The following is a 17819-nucleotide window of genomic DNA, read 5'->3' as shown; positions in this document are numbered from 1 at the left end:
CAGCAAGCCTGTGTGCCTTGCGGAGGGACACGCAGTGATCGCGGGGGAGGACGTGGCTTGGACGGGAGCCCGGCTCCTCCAACGCCAGGGCTCTTGTCTTCTGCCCGATGTCACCGTCCTGCAGTTCCTCCCTCCCTACACCTCCGCCTTTGCTCTCTTTTGAAGGTGTCAAAGGCAAGTCTGGCCTCTTCCCCCCATTTCCTCAGGGACACAGATGCAGCGAGGCTGAGGGCGCTGGGTCCTCGAGGTCCCTGGGAAGCGGCCGCAGGCAGCGGGCTGGGCAGGAAACAGCAGGCTGCCTGGCTGTTCCCACGACGGACGGACGGTCTGTCCTGTTTTCTCCTAACAGAGGCGTGCCGGGATTCCAGGATTGGAGGAGGAGGCACGATGAAAGCCCTGCTGCTGTTCGTGGGGCTGCTGCTGACCTGGGAGAGCGGGCAGGTCCTGGGAGACCAGGCCGTCTCCGACAATGAGCTCCAGGGTGAGTAGATCAGGCGTGACCTCCCCAAGCCCACGGGGGTGAGGTCAGAGGGCAGGGCTGCCGCCTTCCCACAATCCCTCCCTGTCAGGCCCTGTGTGTTCTGTTTTTTGTTTTTGTTTTTGTTGTTTGTGGCTGGGTCTCCTCGGTTGCCCAGGCTGCAGTGCAGTGATGTGATCATAACTCACTGTAGCCTTGAACTCCTGAACTCAAGTGATTTTCCTGCCTCAGCCTCCCGAGTAAGCTGGGAGCCACTGGTGCATGCAACCACGCTCGGCTAATTTTTTATTTTTTATTATATTTTTGTTTCGGGGTTTTTTTTTTTTTTTTTTTTTGAGTCAGAGTCTCACCCTGTCACCCAGGTTGGAATGCAGTGGCATGCTCACAGATCACCACAGCCTCGACCTGTTGGGCTTAGGTGATCCTTCCACCTCAGCCTTTCAAGTAGCTGGAACTACAGGCACACACCACCACACCCGGCTAATTTTTGGTTTACTGTAGAGATGAGGTCTCACCAAGTTGCCCAGGCTGGTTTTGAACCCCTAGGCTCAGGCAGTCCTCTCGCCTCCACTTCCCAAAGTGCTGGGATTATAGGCCTGAGCCACCGCACCCGGCTTAATTTTAATGATATTTTTGTAGAGATGGGGTCTCGCTATGTTGTCCAGGCTGGTCTTGAACTCCTGGGCTCAAGCAATCCTCCCACCTCGGCCTCCCAAAGTGATGGGATTATAGACACGAGCCATTGAGTGTACAGCCGACCCTGAGTGTTAGAGACCATTTGTATCTTGTGCTCTGGGTCCAGGTTCCTGTGCCCCGGCCCCCTCTGGGTCTCTGCTTCCGCTCTGTGTAGGTTAAGCTCTGAGCATTTGCAGGCGTTTCCCAAGGCCTTTCTGGCTACCACAGTTCAATCGGCTGCTCCCTTCCCAACCCCTGCGCTAGGCTCCCTCGCCACCCGCGGAAGCTCCGCCTGGACCCTCGGAGTCTTTGTCCATCTCCCCTTGGGAGTACCCAGAGCTCTTCCCAGTGTGTTGTTCTCTTTCCAGCCGGGAAGCCAGGCTGCACGTTCTCTGCTCACGAAACAGGGAAGGGAACGTGCAGCTCGACACAGCGGCCTGCGCTGCTCAGAGCCCAGTTGGAGGGCCCTTCTTCCAGGAGGCCTTTTCCGACACCTGTCCTCCCTCCACCCCCTGCCCCACTCACAGCTAACCAGTTCTTCAGGTCGTCAGTAGTTTCAAACCCGGACTTCGAGAGCAGACCTGTGTGTGTCTCCACCACTTCCTAGCTGGCTGACTCCGGACAACTATCTTTTTTTGTTTGTTTGTTTGTTTTTGAGTTGGAGGCTCACTCAGTCGCCCAGACTGGAGTGCAGCAGCCGCTCCCGGCCACCGCAGCCTCGCCTGCTGGGCTCCGGCAATCCTTCCGCCTCAGCCTTCCAAGTAGCTGGAACTACAGGCGCGCGCTACCACCCGGCTAATTTTTTGATTTATTGTAGAGATGAGGTCTCGCTGCCCAGGCGGGTCTCGAACCTGCGGGCTCAGGCAATCCACTCACCTCAGCCTCCCAAAGGCGCGGGATTACAGGCTGAGCCACCGAGCCCGGCTGACAACTATCTTTTTATTCTTTTTTTTTTTTTCCCGAGATGGGTTCATGCTTTGTTGTCTGGTCTGGTCTCAAGCTCCTGGGCTCAAGCAGTCCTCCAGCCTTGGCTTCCCAAAGTGCTGGGTTGACAGGCTGAGCCACCACGCCCGGCCGCCTTTTCTTTCAAATGGTGAAAACATTTAAGATCTATTCTCGTAGCACATTTCAAGTTACGATACGGGGATATAAATCCAGGTACCGTCCGGACCATAGATCTCCAGGTCCTCCTCATCCCGCCGCTTGACACTTGCGTCCTTGGGCCATCACCTTCTCTCTCTACTTCCATCCTGCTCTGTGAAGCGGGCTTGGTGCTGGGGCTGGAGGAGCAAATCACATGCATGTAAAGTGTTGGGAGCAGTGCTTGGCATGGGGTAAACACCAGATAAGCAGCACTTTGGTGTCACAGTGTTTTGCCCCCTTTGCCACCAGTGCTGTGTCTTGATCACTCACTCATCTTCCTGTCCCCACTGCCTGGCACTGGGTACGGGAACAAAGAGACGGTTAAACTGAAATCCAGGCCAGGCATGGCTCACGCCCGTCATCCTTTGAGATGATGGAGGTGAGAGGATTGCCTGAGCCCAGGGGTTCAAGACCAGCATGGGCAACTTGGTGAGATCTCATCTCTACAACAAAATCAAACAAATTAGCCAGGCGTGGTGGCGTGTGCCTGTAGCTCCAGCTACTTGGAAGGCTGAGGTGGAAGGATCGCCTGAGCCCAGCGGGTCGAGGTTGCTATCGCTGTGATTGCCGCTGCACACCAGCCTGGGCGACAGAGTAAGACTCCGACTCAAGACCAGAAACAAAGAAACAAACTGAAGTCCAGAAAGATTTGCATCCAAAATCATAGTTTAGGCCAGCTGTGGTGGCTCATGCCTATCATCCCAGTGCTTTGTGTGGTCAAGGTGGGTGGATCCTTTAAGCCCAGGAGTTTGAGACCAGCTTGGGCAACACAGAGAGACCCCATCTCTAAAAAAAGTTAGGCTGGGCGTGGTGGCTCAGCCTGTCATCCCAGCACTTTGGGATGCCAAGGTGAGTGGATTGCCGGAGCCTGTGGGTTTGAGATCAGCCTGGACAAATTGGCGAGACCTCATCTCTACAATTTAAAAAAAAAAATTAGACTAGCGTGGTAGCACATACCTGTAGTTCTAGCTACTCGGAAGACTGAGGCGGAAGGATCGCCGGAGCCCAGCCGGTCGAGGCTGCGGTGGCCATGAGCGTGCCACTACACTTCATATCGGGTGACAGAGTGAGACTCCAGCCAAAAAGAAAAATAAGTAAAGAATTAGCCAGGTGTGAAAGTGTGTGTCTGTAGTCCCAGCTACTCTGGAGACTGAGACAAGAGAATCACTTGAACCCAGAAGTTCGAGGCTACGATGAGTGGTGATTGTGCCACTGCAAAATAAATAAGTAAATAAATAGCCCAGTATTTTCTATTCTGATGCTTCAAAGGTTACACTTCTGGGTTGACTCTTTTTTTTCCCCATGCTCGAGTCTCAGGGTAGTGGCCGGGCATTGCTCCGCCGTCCTTCTCTGAGCTGTGCTGGCTGCATTTCTGAGCAGTAGGACAGGGTCCACAGCAAGCCTGGGATGGGACCCTGTGTCGGGCCAAGGCTGGGGCCGTGACGCTGCCTGTGGCCCTGGGAAGGCGTCCCAGCCTCGGCAGGCCCTGGACCCAACGGGCCTTTCCAACCATTCCAGCTGGTTCAGGGTGACATCCCTGATGCCCTCCTTCCCTCTCGCCACCTGCTGCCTCTTGCCCTTGTCTTGCAGAAATGTCCAACCAGGGAAGTAAGTACATTAACAAGGAGATTCAAAACGCTGTCAACGGGGTGAAACAGATCAAGAATCTCATAGAAAGAACCAACGAGGAGCGCAAGATTCTGCTCAACAACCTCGAGGAAGCCAAGAAGAAGAAGGAGGTGAGGGGGGACTGGCAGTCACTGCCCCGCTGTGGCCCTCCAACCACGGGGGAGGAGGGGTTGCAGCGGGGTGCCTGGCTGGGTTGCCATGGTGACCCAGGTCCTTCCAGGGCTATGTCAGCTGACGCTGAGGCTGTGTTAAAAAACAGGGAAGGTTTATTCGCTTTTGAAGGCTTCGGGGGGTGGAGGCTTGGATCTGGCTGTGTCACAAGCCTGGCCCGGGGCCTGATGCCCAGATTCCCTTCAATAGACATTTCTAAGCCCGAGTCAGGGGCAGGCTCCCAGTTAAGGCTCTGGAGAGGCTGGGGGCAGAGGCCGGGAGGGTTTGGTGCCCAGCCTTAAGGAAGCTTCTCTAGTAGGGGCCATGGGGTCAGGGTTAATGCGGGCACTCTGGACTGTTTCATAAAGAGACATCGCAAGTTGGATAGTGGAGGTAACAAGATCTAGCCTGTGCTTCATGGTTCAACAAAATGAAGACACCGTAACTCAATCAACAACTGATTTTTTTTTTTTGGGTCGGAGTCTCACTCTGTCACCCAGACTGGAGTGCAGTGGCCTCTCCCGGCCGCCGCAGCCTCGACCTGCTGGGCTCCGGCGATCCTTCCGCCTCAGCCTTCCACATAGCTGGAACTACAGGCGTGCGCTACCACACCTGGCTCATTTTTTGATTTATTGTAGAGATGAGGTCTCGCTGCCCAGGCGGGTCTCAAACCCGCGGGCTCAGGCAATCCACTCACCTCAGCCTCCCAAAAGGCGCGGGATTACAGGCTGAGCCACCGAGCCCGGCTGTGAAAAGTATTTTAAAAGCTCTGCAGTAAGGAAACCCGTGTAACTCCACGTGACCCAGAATTTTCCACATTGACCAGGGAGCCCATTTTTCCAGTTTTAAGCATAATTCCACAGAAGCCACTTAAGGGGATGCTGGCCTGGCTGCGGCTCTAACTTTTTCTCCAACTTCCTGCCTTTCCTTGGCCTCCGTGTTAGTTCTCAGCATTCTGCAAGAATCCTCTAGCTGCTCATGAAGCAGGGGTAAATCTGGTCCTCATGTTGTTTTGGTTATCCTTGGACTCTGACATTCGGCAAGCCAGGTTTTATTATAAAGCACATCAAGATGGGAGGTCAGGCACGGTGGCTCACACCTGTCATCTTAGCACTTTGGGAGGTGGAGTTGAGAGGATTGCTTGAGCCTGGAGGTTCGAGACCAGCCTGGGCAACTTGGTAAGACCTAGTCTCTACAATAAAAAAAAAAAAATAGCTGGGCGTGGTGGTGACACTTGTAGTTCCAGCTACGGGGAAGGCTGAGGCAGAAGGATCGCCTGAACCTGGCAGGTCGAGGCGCCGGTGGCCGTGAGTGTGCTGCTGCACTTCAGCCTGGGCGACAGAGTGAGATTCCGACTCAAAAAGAAAAAAAAAAAGATGAGCAAAAGGATTCTGCCATTTCTTATTTGAGGAACAGGTGAACCAGAAAGAAAGGAAGTGAGCTATGTAGGTGACACTTGTGTCTGGGCCCAGGGAGGGGTGGAGTCACCTTCCCCAGAAGAGTGTGGGAACACCAGAGCTGCACAAAGACCTTGTGTAACTCCAGGGTCTGGATAAGCTGCCTTTTTTTTTTTTTTAAAGCACAATACATTCATTTATTGAGATTTTAACATAGAAAAGTAGAAGAGGCAAGGTTTTTCAATAATCCTTTCGTCTGAGGACAAAATTCACTGTTAATGTCGATCACTTTCCCACTACCCTTTTTCTCTATATTTTTTTGAAAGCAGCCATATTCAAAATTATGAATTTTAACAGAAGCACTACATATGATAACATTTGAAACTTATTATACATTCCTTGTGATGATGTGCTTACCTATCCTTTGAACCACAGTTTATTTAGCCTGTCCCTTACTTTGGGGCATCTGAGTTAATTCTGATCTTGGGCGTCATAAAAAATCCTGTAACAGATATCTTTAGGCATAAAGATTCTTTTTCTCTATCAGGGGAATCCCTTGGGATAGATTCTTATGGAATTATTGGGTCAAGTGTCAGGGGACTGTTAGAGGCCTGTGTTGGTTGGTAGTTGATATGGCTTTGGTTTTGGAAGCCTGCTGGTTCCCTTTGGATGTCAGAGGCCCGTGGTAGTGGTAGAAAAATAAAATTCAGGGAGCCTCCAAGCTGCTTTGGAAGATGACGTTGAAATACCAGATGCTGGCTGAGCTTGTTGGCTCCCGCCCGTAATCCTAGCACTTTGGAAGTTCAAGGTTAGGAGGATCACCTGAGCCCAGGAGTTCAAATCAGTCTGGGGCAACATAGAGAGACCTTGTCTCTATAAAGAAAATATATATTTTTAAAAGTTAGCCAGGTGTAGTGGTACATGCCTGTAATCCCAGCTGCTCAGGAGGTTTGAAGTGAGATCACTTGAGTCCAGGAGGTCAAGGCTGCACTCCAGACAGAGTGAAACCCTGTCTCTACAAACAAAACAAGAAAAGAAAGAAAGAAAGGGAGAGAGAGGGAGGAGAGAGAGGGAGACAGAGAGAGAAAGAAAACCAGGTGTTGAGAATAGAAGATGAGGTATAAGTGAGAGGTCAGTCATGGGGCAGGCTGTCCATGGACTGAGTCATACAGAGAGAGGAGATGTCCACATGGGTCCCAGGAGTCCGGAAAGAGTTTAAGGAACAGGTGGGTCTTGAAGGATGACAGGATGCTTAAAGCCAGTGGGGAGGGAATTCCAGGTGGGTGAAAGAGAGGACTCCTGAGCCAGGACAGGGGTGAGAACTTGCATGCTGGGTGGCCAACCCTTGGGAAGGACTGCCCCGGGGTGGAGGGCTCGGCACCCGGCTCCTGCCCGGGCCAGTGAAGGCTGTGGCCTCTGTGTGGCTCACCTGACCTTGTGTCTTCCCGTAGGATGTCCTGAATGAGACCAGGGATTCGGAAATGAAGCTCAAGGCATTCCCAGGAGTGTGCAATGAGACCATGATGGCCCTGTGGGAGGAGTGTAAGCCCTGCCTGAAACAGACCTGCATGAAGTTCTATGCACGCGTCTGCAGGAGTGGCTCAGGCCTGGTGGGCCGCCAGGTGAGAAGGGGACATGCGTGTGGCCGAGGCTCTGAGTGGGACATGGGGGCAACCTGGTGAAATAGGCTTCCTTCCGTGTGCCAGATACAATTGATTAGTTCTGGCTGGCCGGGCTGGGGCCCAGAGTGCCATGCTTGATTGGTAATGTCTGGCACGAACACAGACGTTGTCTACTGGCCTCACCAAAAGCATGTGAATCAGGTATTTGCATCTCTGAGAAGACTCGTATCCAGCAATGATTAGCTGGTTAGCGTAACAGATGGCTTTGTGGTTTGGCAGACCCCGTGTCCACAGAAGTGGAAGGATTTAAGTGTTTTTAGCATGTTAATGTTGGTCCTATCCTCAGCCGTGGGCCTCTCTTGGTTGGGACTCGATGAGCGCTCCTCATCTGTGGGCCCTCAGCTAAGCCGGTGTGGGTATCATTGGTGGCCAAAGGTGACAGCAGGCGCATCTAACGTGATGGGCCTTGGGGAACCCACAGTTGGCTCTAAACTGTGCCCCGCAGAACGCAAGGGCCCCGGCCTGATGGTTGGAGTCCCTGGAAGCCTCTGGCTGGGCCTTTGGTGGCTCGGGGTGTGACTGTCACAGCGAGGGGCGAGGCACAGCCTGTTCCCCTCGGGGGGGAGGCACAGGAGGCTGTGGCCGGGGGAGAGCGCCCGCTGACGGCACCCATTCTGGCTGTCCCAGCTCGAGGAGTTCCTGAACCAGAGCTCCCCGTTCTACTTCTGGATCAACGGGGACCGCATCGACTCCCTGCTGGAGGACGACCGGCAGCAGAGCCACATGCTGGACGTCATGCAGGACCGCTTCAGCCGGGCGTCCAGCATCATGGACGAGCTCTTCCAGGATAGGTTCTTCACCCACGAGCCCCAGGACAGCTTCCGCTCCTTCCCCTTCGGCCTGACGCCCTGGAGGCCTCACTTTCTCTTCCCCAAGTCCCGCTTCGTGCGCAGCCTGATGCCTTTCTCCCCGTACGAGCCCCCGAGCTTCCAGGACATGTTCCAGCCCTTCTTTGACATGATACACCAGGCTCAGCAGGCCATGGATGTCCACTTCCACAGCCCGGCCTTCCAGCACCCGCAGATGGACCTCATCAGAGGTGAGAAGGACGTCTCCTATTTCCCAGGAAGGGGCGGGAGGGCACAGCGGATGGAGCAAGCGATGGAAGCTGAGAGCGATGCCCGGGGTCTGGTGGGCGTCCCCTGGGTCTCTTGATGGGTGGCACCCTCCTTATTGAAAGAGAAAAAGCAAAGTAAAACAGCACGGGGCTGGGCATGATGGCTTATGTCATCCCAGTGCCTTAGAGGTCAAGGTGGGAGGATTGCTTGAGGCCGGGAGTTCGAGACCAGCCTGGGCACCATAGCGAGACCCATCTCTATGGAAAAAATTTTTTTTTGTTTTGAGTGGGAGTCTCCCTCTGTCGCCCAGACTGGAGGGCAGGGGCCGCTCTCGGCCACCGCAGCCTCGACCGCTGGGCTCCGGCGATCCTTCCGCCTCAACCTTCCGAGTAGCTGGAACTACAGGCGTGCGCTACCATGCCTGGCTGATTTTTTGATTTATTGTAGAGATGAGGTCTCGCCTGCCCAGGCAGGTCTCGAACTCACAGGCTCAGGCAATCCACTCAACTCAGCCTCCCAAAGGCGCGGGATTACAGACTGAGCCACCGAGCCCAGTTCTATGGAAAAATTTAAAAGATAAGCTGGACATGGTGGCATGCACCTGTAATCCCAGCTACTCAGGAGGCTGAGGTGGGAGGATTGCTTGAGGCCAGGAGTTCAAGGCCAGCCTGGGCAACATATTGAAACCCTGTCTCCACAAAAAACAAAACAAATTAGTTGGATGAAAAAATGGCATCTTTGCATTAAAAAAAAAAAGAAGAAGATTGGCAACACAGGAGGGCCTTAAATGGTTGTTTCTTTTTCTTTTTTTTTTTTTTGAGTTGGCATCTCACTCTTGTCACCCAAGCTGGAGTGCGGTAGCACGCTCATGGCCACTGCAGCCTCGACCTCCTGGGCTCTGGCGATCCTTCCGCCTCAGCCTTCCAAGTTGCTGGAACTACAAGCACATACTACCACACCTGGCTAATTTTTTGTTTTATTGTAGAGACACAGTCTCACCAAGTTGTCCGGGCTGGTCTCGAACCCGTGAGCTCAGGCAATCCTCTCGCCTCAGCCTCCCAAAGTGCTGGGAGAGCCACCGTGCTTGGCCAGCGGGCCTTCCATCAAATGAGCATCTACCGTGTTTCCCTAATGGGGCGAAGGGCGTGATGTGAGGGGACTTGAAGGGGGATTCAAACCTGCCTCCGCGAGGCGTGTGACTGACTGGGGCAGAGCAGTGGGCCAGACAGCCTGCAGGGCAGACGGGGTGATGGTGCCAGAGAGAAGGCAGGAGGGGGTCTCCTTGGGTGGAGATGGGGGGGAGCCCGCACCAGCCGAGGGGCACAGGAACACCTGCAGGGAGCCCCAGCCGAGGCCCGTGTCTGCAGGAAAACAACCCAGTGCCAATCTCCTCTGACCCCAGCCCCGTCCCAAAGGGCCGGACGGGAGCGTGGCAGGAAGGGCTCAGAGAACTCAGTGGCCCGTCCCCGTGTGGCCAGACGCCTGGGCCTGACGCTGTTTCCCCGTGTGTCTGCAGAAGGTGACGACGACCGCACGGTGTGCCGGGAGATCCGTCACAACTCCACGGGCTGTCTGAGGATGAAGGACCAGTGTGAGAAATGCCGGGAGATCTTGTCCGTGGGTGAGTCGGGGCTGGGCTGCCCCCTACGGTCGCCTGGGACCTGGCATACCCGGTGTCTCCCGGGGCTGTCTTGGGTGGGGTCAAACGGATGGGCGTCCGCATTCTAGCTCTGGGCTTTCTTGCTGTGGCCTGGGACAGGTCCTGAGCCCTTTTTTGGGCCCCTCCTCTGTAGGACGGGGTTCTGGGGCAGGGCTGTCCCTGACACGGGCGAGGTGTCTTCCAAGTGCCCTCCACCTCATCCAGTCCGGGGGACACAGGCTTGCTGGAAAAAAGAAATTCTCCTGTGTCTTCCCCGTCATCCTGTTCCCCAGTGCCAAGCACAGTAGGCAGCCTTATTTTTCACTGCGGATCATGACATTTCAGACAGAATGCATTTTTGTTTAACAGCATGTACCAGGTGCCATGCACTGTTCTAAACACTTTACAAACATTTCCTCATTTCCTCAGAATGACCCTGTGAGGACACTCAGTCACAGAAAGGTCAGGAACTTATCCAAGATTACACAATCCCATGTGGGTGAGCTGGATTCAAACCTAGGTGTTTAGGGGGTGTGTGTGTGTGTGTGTGTGTGTGTTTAAACAGGGTCTTGCTCTGTTGCCCAGGCTGAAGTGTGGTGTCATGATCAGAGCTCAATGCAGCCTTGAACTCCTGGCCTCAAGCAATCCTCCTGCCTCAGCCTCCCAAAGCGCTGGGATCACAGGTGTGAGCCACCACACCTGGCCATTGGAATGTGCTCTTAACCAGTGTGCTGTGTTCTCTCCTGGGGACTCTTTGGAGTCTCTGGTTACTCAAGGCACCCAGCAATGTCTCCTTTAGTTGGTTGGTGCCCCCAGGTGAAGGGAATGTCTCCCTTCAACCGCGCCCCTTTGTTTTCTCAGAGCTGGCCATCCATGAGCGTCTTCCCACTTTGAGATAACAGCTGTAAAAGTATTCAGGAGGGTTCCAGGTACACACTTGCTCATGCTCAGAAAGGGTTAATGGTTTCCCCTTGTAAATAGCTTATCAATCTTGTGGCTTTGGGCTTACTTAATAGACTTTGAGTTTGCTGTGGCAGGCTTTCAGGGTCTGATTAAATATTCCTGACCTCACTCCTGCAATTCTAGAAGCCACTGCAGAATCAATACTAGTGCTTTGAGAGGCTGAAGTAGAGGAGTTGTAAACGAGCTCACAGCCAAGCCTGACAGCTTTCTCCACAAAAACATCATGGAAACACGTCATTACAGTCCCTCTCCACAAGAAAGTCAGTCACATCGGGGCTTGAAGAAAAGACATACAGGCCCAGACTATCTCGGGCACAAATTTTAGCGGTCACTGATCACAGCTTAGCTAAACAGTCTACCCCGAGGAAGAACTCTGCCTCTTATTTAAGGTGCTTGCAGCCAGATGCGGTGGCAGGCACCTGTAATCGTAATATGTTGGGAGGCCGAGGAGGGACGACCACCTGAGGCCGGGAGTTCGAGACCAGCCTGAACAGCATAGTGAGACTCCTGTCTGTACAAAAAAAAATTTTTAAAGAAGTGCTTGCAATCATATCACTAAGTACTTCTCGGGAGTGCTAGACTGGGATTTCTCAATGTCAGCACTATGGACATTTGGGACCTAATCATACATTGTCATGGGGGGCTGTCCTGTGTACTATGGAGTGTTTGGCGTTATCCCTGGCCTCCACCTTTTTTTTTTTTTGAGTTGGAGTCTCACTCTCGCCCAGACTGGAGTGCAGTGGCACACTCACATCCACCCCAGCGTTGAGCTACTGGGCTTCAGAGATCCTTCCACCTTAGCCTTCTAAGTAGCCACAATTTCAGGCATGCACTACCATGTCAGGTTCATTTTTTGATTTTTATTGTAGAGACGAAGTCTCGCCAAGTTGCCCAGGCTGTTCTCAAACCCATGGGCTCAGGCAATCCGCTCACCTTGGCCTCCCAAAGTGCTGGGATTATAGGCGTGAGCCACCACGCCCAGCTACAATTGCCATTCTGAAGTGTGCAAAGATCTCCCTTCCCTTGTCTGGCGTAGATTTGATGTACTCTCCTCTGAAGATTTTTGAAATAACTTAAGGCGAGAAAAAAACGTATTTTTTTTTTTTTTGAGTTGGAGTCTCACTCTGCCGCCCAGACTGGAGTGCAGTGGCCGCTCCCGGCCACCGCAGCCTCGCCTGCCGGGCTCCGGCGATCCTTCCGCCTCAGCCTTCCGAGTAGCCGGAATTACAGGCGTGCGCTACCACGTCTGGCTGATTTTTGGATTTATTGTAGAGATGAGGTCTCGCTGCCCAGGCGGGTCTCGAACCCGCGGGCTCAGGCAATCCACTCACCTCAGCCTCCCAAAGGCGCGGCATTACAGGCTGAGCCACCGAGCCCGGCTAAAAATGTATTTTTTAAAGAGATAGTGGGCGGTTTCCAGTCTTATAAATCTGACAACCTGTAGCAGACACACAAAGACTAAAGGGAATTGAGTCTGTTTTCTTTGCTCTCCTGATGAGCTGGTGACCAGCCGTCGGGGTCAGGTGGGCAGGCAAAGACCCCCAGCCCCCAGAACCCTTGAGTTCTGGCCAGCTCTTCTGCTGCGTGGGCTCATAGAACCAGAATGACCAACTCTGCAGATACGCTCAAAGGACAAGCTTGGGCCGGGCGTGGTGGCTCACGCCTGTAGTCCCAGGGCTTTGGGAGGCTGAGACTGAAAGATAACTTGAGGCCAAGGAGTTGGAGACCAGCCTGGGTGACAGCAAGATCTCTGTCTCTACCAAAAAAAAATTTTTTTTTAAATTACCTGGGCATGGAGGTGCACATCTGTGTTCCTAGCTATTTGAGAGGCTGAAACAGGAGCATCATTTGAGCCCCGGAGTTCAAGGTTCAAAGCTGTGTTTATTGCATCACTGCACTCCAGCTTGGATGGCAGAGTGAGACCTCGTCTCTAAATAAAAGAAGAGTCCAGCCAGGCTCGGTGACTCAGCCTGTCATCCCGTGCCTTTGGGTGGCTGAGGTGAGCGGATTGCTTGAGCCCGCGGGTTCGAGACCCGCCTGGGCAGCGAGACCTCATCTCTACAGTAAATCAAAAAATCAGCCGGGCGTGGTAGCGCATGCCCGTAATTCCGGCTACTTGGAAGGCTGAGGCGGAAGGATCGCTGGAGCCCAGCAGGTCGAGGCTGCGTGGCCGGGAGCGGCCACTGCACTCCAGTCTGGGCGGCAGAGTGAGACTCCAACTCAAAAAATAATAAAATAAAATAAAAGAAGAGTCCAAGCTTAGGAGTGAAAGACCTGGTCTGTACTCACAGATCATTTCTTCGATGGCTTTAGGTGAGCCGTTTTCTCCTGTGGGCCTGGACTATTTAAACCTGACGGAGGTCCGGTGATTAGAGAAAAGGGATCTCCAGAGCGCCTTATGTGATGTCTGGGACGTGGCAGGTGCCACACCGATGGCAGCTGTGAGCCTCGTTCCTCTTTTAGATATGACTCCTGGGAGGGACCAGGGTAGCCAGCACAGCTCTAAGTCTGGGGACACAGAGAGCGCACCGGGGATGAGAGCTTCTCAAAGTGCGGCTCACACCAGCGCGGAGGGCCACAGAAATGAGGGTCTGGCACCCGGAGAGAAATCAGTGACATCACCCAGCATGCTGGTTAGTTCAGCTGACACGCTTTCCCAGAGGAGACTTTCTCGATGAAGGAAGCAGCGTCTAGACTCCCGTTCTGGGGCGAGTGCACCGCTGTGTCGCGGATGGTGACAGCCAGCGTGTGGACCTCCCCTAGATTCAAGTGATCCCCTTACCTCAGCCTCTCGAGTAGCTGGGACTACAGGTGCGTGCCACCACACCCAGCTATGTTTTTAAATATTCTGTAGAGACGAGGTCTTGCTATGTTGCCCAGCTGGTCTCGAACTCCTGGCCTCAAGCAGTTCTCCCACCTTGATCTCCCAAATAGCTGGAACTACAGTGAGCTTTGGGACCTGGCTGTGTGGGCTCCTTTCCACACGTGTGTCTTTCTTTTTTTTTAAATTAATTTATTTATTATAAAGATGTGGGGTACAATTCAGGGTTAGGTATACAAACATTGATCATGCAGGGACCCTTGTTGATGAGGTGTGTCCCTCCCTCCCCAGCAGTTTCCCTCAACTGCCAATCCCACCTTCCCTCCCCTGACAGTTTCCCACTACTGCCAGTCGCTTTCTTATAGCATTATAATTGTTCAGGGGCCGCTTATGAGTGAGAACATATGGAACTCAGTTCTTTCTTTTTGAGTCGGAGTCTCACTCTGTCGCCCAGACCGGAGTGCCGTGGCCACTCCTGGCCACCATAGCCTCGACCTGCTGGGCTCCGGCGATCCTTCCGCTTCAGCCTTCCAAGTAGCCGGAATCACAGGCATGCGCTACCACGCCCGGCTGATTTTTTGATTTATTGCAGTGATGACGTCTCGCTGCCCAGGCGGGTCTCGAACCCATGGACTCAGGCAAGTCACTCACCTCAGCCTCCCAAAGGCGCGGGATTACAGGCTGAGCCACTGAGCCTGGCTTGGAACTCAGTTCTTTGTTTCTGTGATAGATCACTGAGTATGACCGACTCCAAATCCATCCAATAAAAAAAATGTGGTACATATACACAATGGAATATTATGCAGCCATCAAGAAGGGCGGATAGATGGACTTTGTCAGTGTCTTTCTAACTCTCCCTTCCCGTTCCTGCCTCTCGTCCCTTCCGTCTCCGGGCAGACTGTTCGGCCAGCGACCCCTCGCAGGCCCAGCTGCGGCAGGAGTTGAACGATTCCCTCCAGCTGGCCGAGCTGCTGACCAAGAGGTACAACGACCTGCTTCATTCCTACCAGCGGAAGATGCTCAACACGTCCTCCCTGCTGGAGCAGCTCAACGAGCAGTTCAGCTGGGTGTCCCAGCTGGCCAACCTCACCCAAGGGGAGGACCAGTACTATCTCCGCGTCACCACGGTGAGTCACGCCCCGCCCCCACAGGCCCAGGGCGGCCCAGGGAGTGCCCTGGACGGACAGCCAGCCTCCCCAGGGTGGAAATCAGATGAAGATGTCGGAGGGGGCACTCGGCTTTTGATCGAGCGCTTATCACACGGCGGGAAATAGAGAAATCTCAGGTACATCGTAGACTTGAAACCAGATGACCCAGTGAGGCAAAATATTGCAACCCCATTTCACAGATGGGGAAACTGGGGGGTTGCACGGCTTGCCCGGGGTCAGAGAAATGGTAGGTGACTCAGCTGGTATTTGAACTTGTCTGCCTGGCTCCAAAGCCTGTAGAGTGTGCGTGTGTGTGTGTGTGTGTGTGTGTGTGTGTGTGTGTGTGTGTGTGTGTGTACTTACACACGTGCTTGCATACCAAAACCCAGGAGCAAACCAGAAGCCTGCGTTCTTTTCTGGAAGCTGCACGGCTGACTTCGCCCATGTAGACTCATTCATTGGTGCATAGTTCTCTGCTAGTGATAAATATCTTTCTAGTGCTAGGAACCCTTTTCCTTCCTTTTTCCCCGATCCCTTTTCTCCCTCAGTCTGGCCGGTGTCTACCCAAATGGAAGTGTTTGCAAACTACTTTTTACTCTCTGGGGCACCCCCTGGGCTGGTCATTTGCAGATGGCGTTTGACCTTGCAGATGAGTATCTGTGAACCAGAACATTTCTGCTCACTGGGTTGCATAGGTATCTAGACTTGTAAAAAGAAACAGGTCTTTTTTTTTTTTTTTGGAGTTGGAGTCTCACTCTGTCACCCTGGCTGGAGGGCAGTGGCACGTCCCGGCCACCACAACCTCAACTGTAGGGCTCAGGGGATCCTTCCGCCTCAGCCTTCCAAGTAGCCAGAACTACAGGCACATTTCACCATGCCCGTCTAATTTTTTGATTTACTGTAGAGATGAGGTCTCGTTAAGTTGCCCAGGCTGGTCTCAAACCTGCGGGCGCAGGCAATCCTCTCGCCCCGGCTTTCCAAAGTGCTGGGATTATAGGTGTGAGCCACCGCGCCCGGCCTTTTTTTCTTTTTTAGAGACAGAGTCTCACTTGGTCACCTAGGCTGGGGTGCTATGGTACAATCATAGCTCACTGCAGCCTCGACCTCTTGGGTTCAAGGGATCCTCCTAGCTCAGCCTCTCAAGTAGCTGGGACTACAGGTGCGTGCCACCACACCCAGCTAAGTTTTTAAATATGTTGTAGAAATGAGGTCTTGCTATGTTGCCTGGCTGGTCTTGAACTCCTGGCCTCAAGCAGTCCTCCCACCTTGAATCTCCCAAATAGCTGGAACTACAATGCCCAGCTAATTAAAATTTTTTTTTGTAGAGATGAGGGCTTTGCTATGTTGACCATCGGCTGCAGATTTACTTGAGGGAACAGGAGGATTTGCCTTTTGGAAGCCTGATTTATGTTGCACAATGCGTGCACTTTTTTCCCCTGAGTCAGGGTCTCACTCTGTCCACCCAGACTACAGTGCAGTGATGTGATCACATCTCACCGCAACCTCAACCTCCTGGACTGAAGTGATCCTCCTGCCTCAGCCTCCTGAGTAGCTAGAACTATACACACCACCACGCCTGGCTACTATTTTTATTTTTTGTAGAGACAAGGTCTTGGTGTGTTGCCCCAGCTGGAATGTGTGCATTTTGACTACCACGTTTCACCTTTTCTCTCTTTTTCTTCTAGGTGGCTTCCCACACTTCTGACTCAGACGCTCCCTCTGGTGTCACCGAGGTGGTTGTGAAGCTGTTTGACTCCGACCCCATCACCGTGACGGTCCCCGTGGAAGTCTCCAGGAAAAACCCTAAATTCATGGAGACCGTGGCAGAGAAAGCGCTACAGGAATACCGTAAAAAGAGCCGGTAAGTCGGCCTAGGCCAGCTTTCCCGCAGGCCTGCAGAGCCCAGCAGGTCGCTGACAGCAAAAATAAAAATTGAATTAAATTAAAAGGGGCAGAGCTCACAGCCCGGTGGGAACCACCGCGCCTGGAGTCCTGGAACAGGGCCCAAGGACAAAGCCAGGAAGTCACCGGCATTTTATTTTTCCTAAGGGAGGATGTTTGTCTTCGATGGATAAGAATTCCAGTGTGGGGCCGGGCATGGTAGCTCACGCCTGCAATTCCAGCACTTTGGGAGGCCGAGGTGGGAGGGTCGCTTGAGGCCAGGAGTTTGAGACCAGCCTGGGCAACGTAGCAAGACCCCACCTTCACAAAAAGCTGAAGCTTTAAAAAAGAAAACGAGCCAGGCATGGGCTTGCGGTCCTAGCTACCTGGGAGCCTGCAGATCCCTTGAGCCCAGAAATTCGAAGTTACAGTGATCTATGATCTTGGCCCTGCCCTCTAGCCTGGGCTGCCACAGCGAGACCCTGCTCCAAAAAATTGAAGCTGAGGGTCGGTTGCTACCTCCCGCCGACTGGCGAACCCCGTCTTTCCCCATCCACATCCCCTTTTTTTATTGCAGGGAGGAGTGAGACGTGAGCGCCGCTCTTCCACACTCGGGGGCATCTGAGTCCAGCTCCCCCGAAGGGAGCCCCCGCCCCCGGAGAGAGCTCTGCGTGACACCGAGCGACTAGGCCCCGGCCTCCCGGCCTCCACCCCCACCCAGCCTCTCCTCTCGCCGGATTCTGCACTCTAATGCCTGCATCCGCCGCTTAGGGAAAGAACTGTCCTGCATGCCACTAATTCAATAAATCTGCCTTGTGATCCGGGGGGTAAGGGACCCCTTTTTGCGCTGCCTTTCTACCTCCCGCCCGCCTTTCTGTTGGCACGGGAAGAAGAAGAAACCGAAAAACTAGAGGTTAAGCTAGGAGAGGGATTGTCACGCAGTGGACGGTGAAAGGGTTATGAGGACAGAGTTGATCCAGGTCAGTCATTTCTTGGCAGGGGTGGTGGCTCACATATATAATTCCAGCACTTTGGGGAGGTCCAGGTAGGAGGACTGCTCGAGGCCAGGAGTTCGAGGCCAGTCTGGGCAGCGTAGTGAGATCCTATCTGTGGCTTACACCTATAATTCCAGCACTTTGGGAAGACAAGGTGGGA

At 53.5% G+C, this 17819-nt stretch overlaps 1 protein-coding gene across 1 annotated transcript; it reads left to right on the top strand.

Annotated features, from left to right (window-relative positions):
• The first annotated feature begins 348 nt into the window (after positions 1 to 348).
• Positions 349 to 17485, top strand: CLU (clusterin). Its single transcript, XM_021716813.1, has 8 exons — positions 349 to 481; positions 3887 to 4035; positions 6924 to 7094; positions 7782 to 8193; positions 9729 to 9833; positions 14533 to 14762; positions 16469 to 16644; positions 17242 to 17485. The coding sequence occupies exons 1-8, from the start codon at positions 388 to 390 to the stop codon at positions 17249 to 17251; spliced, it is 1347 nt and encodes a 448-aa protein (XP_021572488.1). The 5' UTR covers positions 349 to 387; the 3' UTR covers positions 17252 to 17485.
• The last annotated feature ends 334 nt before the right edge of the window (positions 17486 to 17819 follow it).

Source organism: Carlito syrichta, unplaced genomic scaffold (genome assembly GCF_000164805.1).
Source record: "Carlito syrichta isolate Samal-C Ts95f unplaced genomic scaffold, Tarsius_syrichta-2.0.1 Scaffold308976, whole genome shotgun sequence".
In the NCBI taxonomy this organism is placed as follows: domain Eukaryota; kingdom Metazoa; phylum Chordata; class Mammalia; order Primates; family Tarsiidae; genus Carlito; species Carlito syrichta.
The sequence above is the reverse complement of the archived record's forward strand: the minus strand, read 5'-3'. Positions and strand labels throughout refer to the sequence as shown.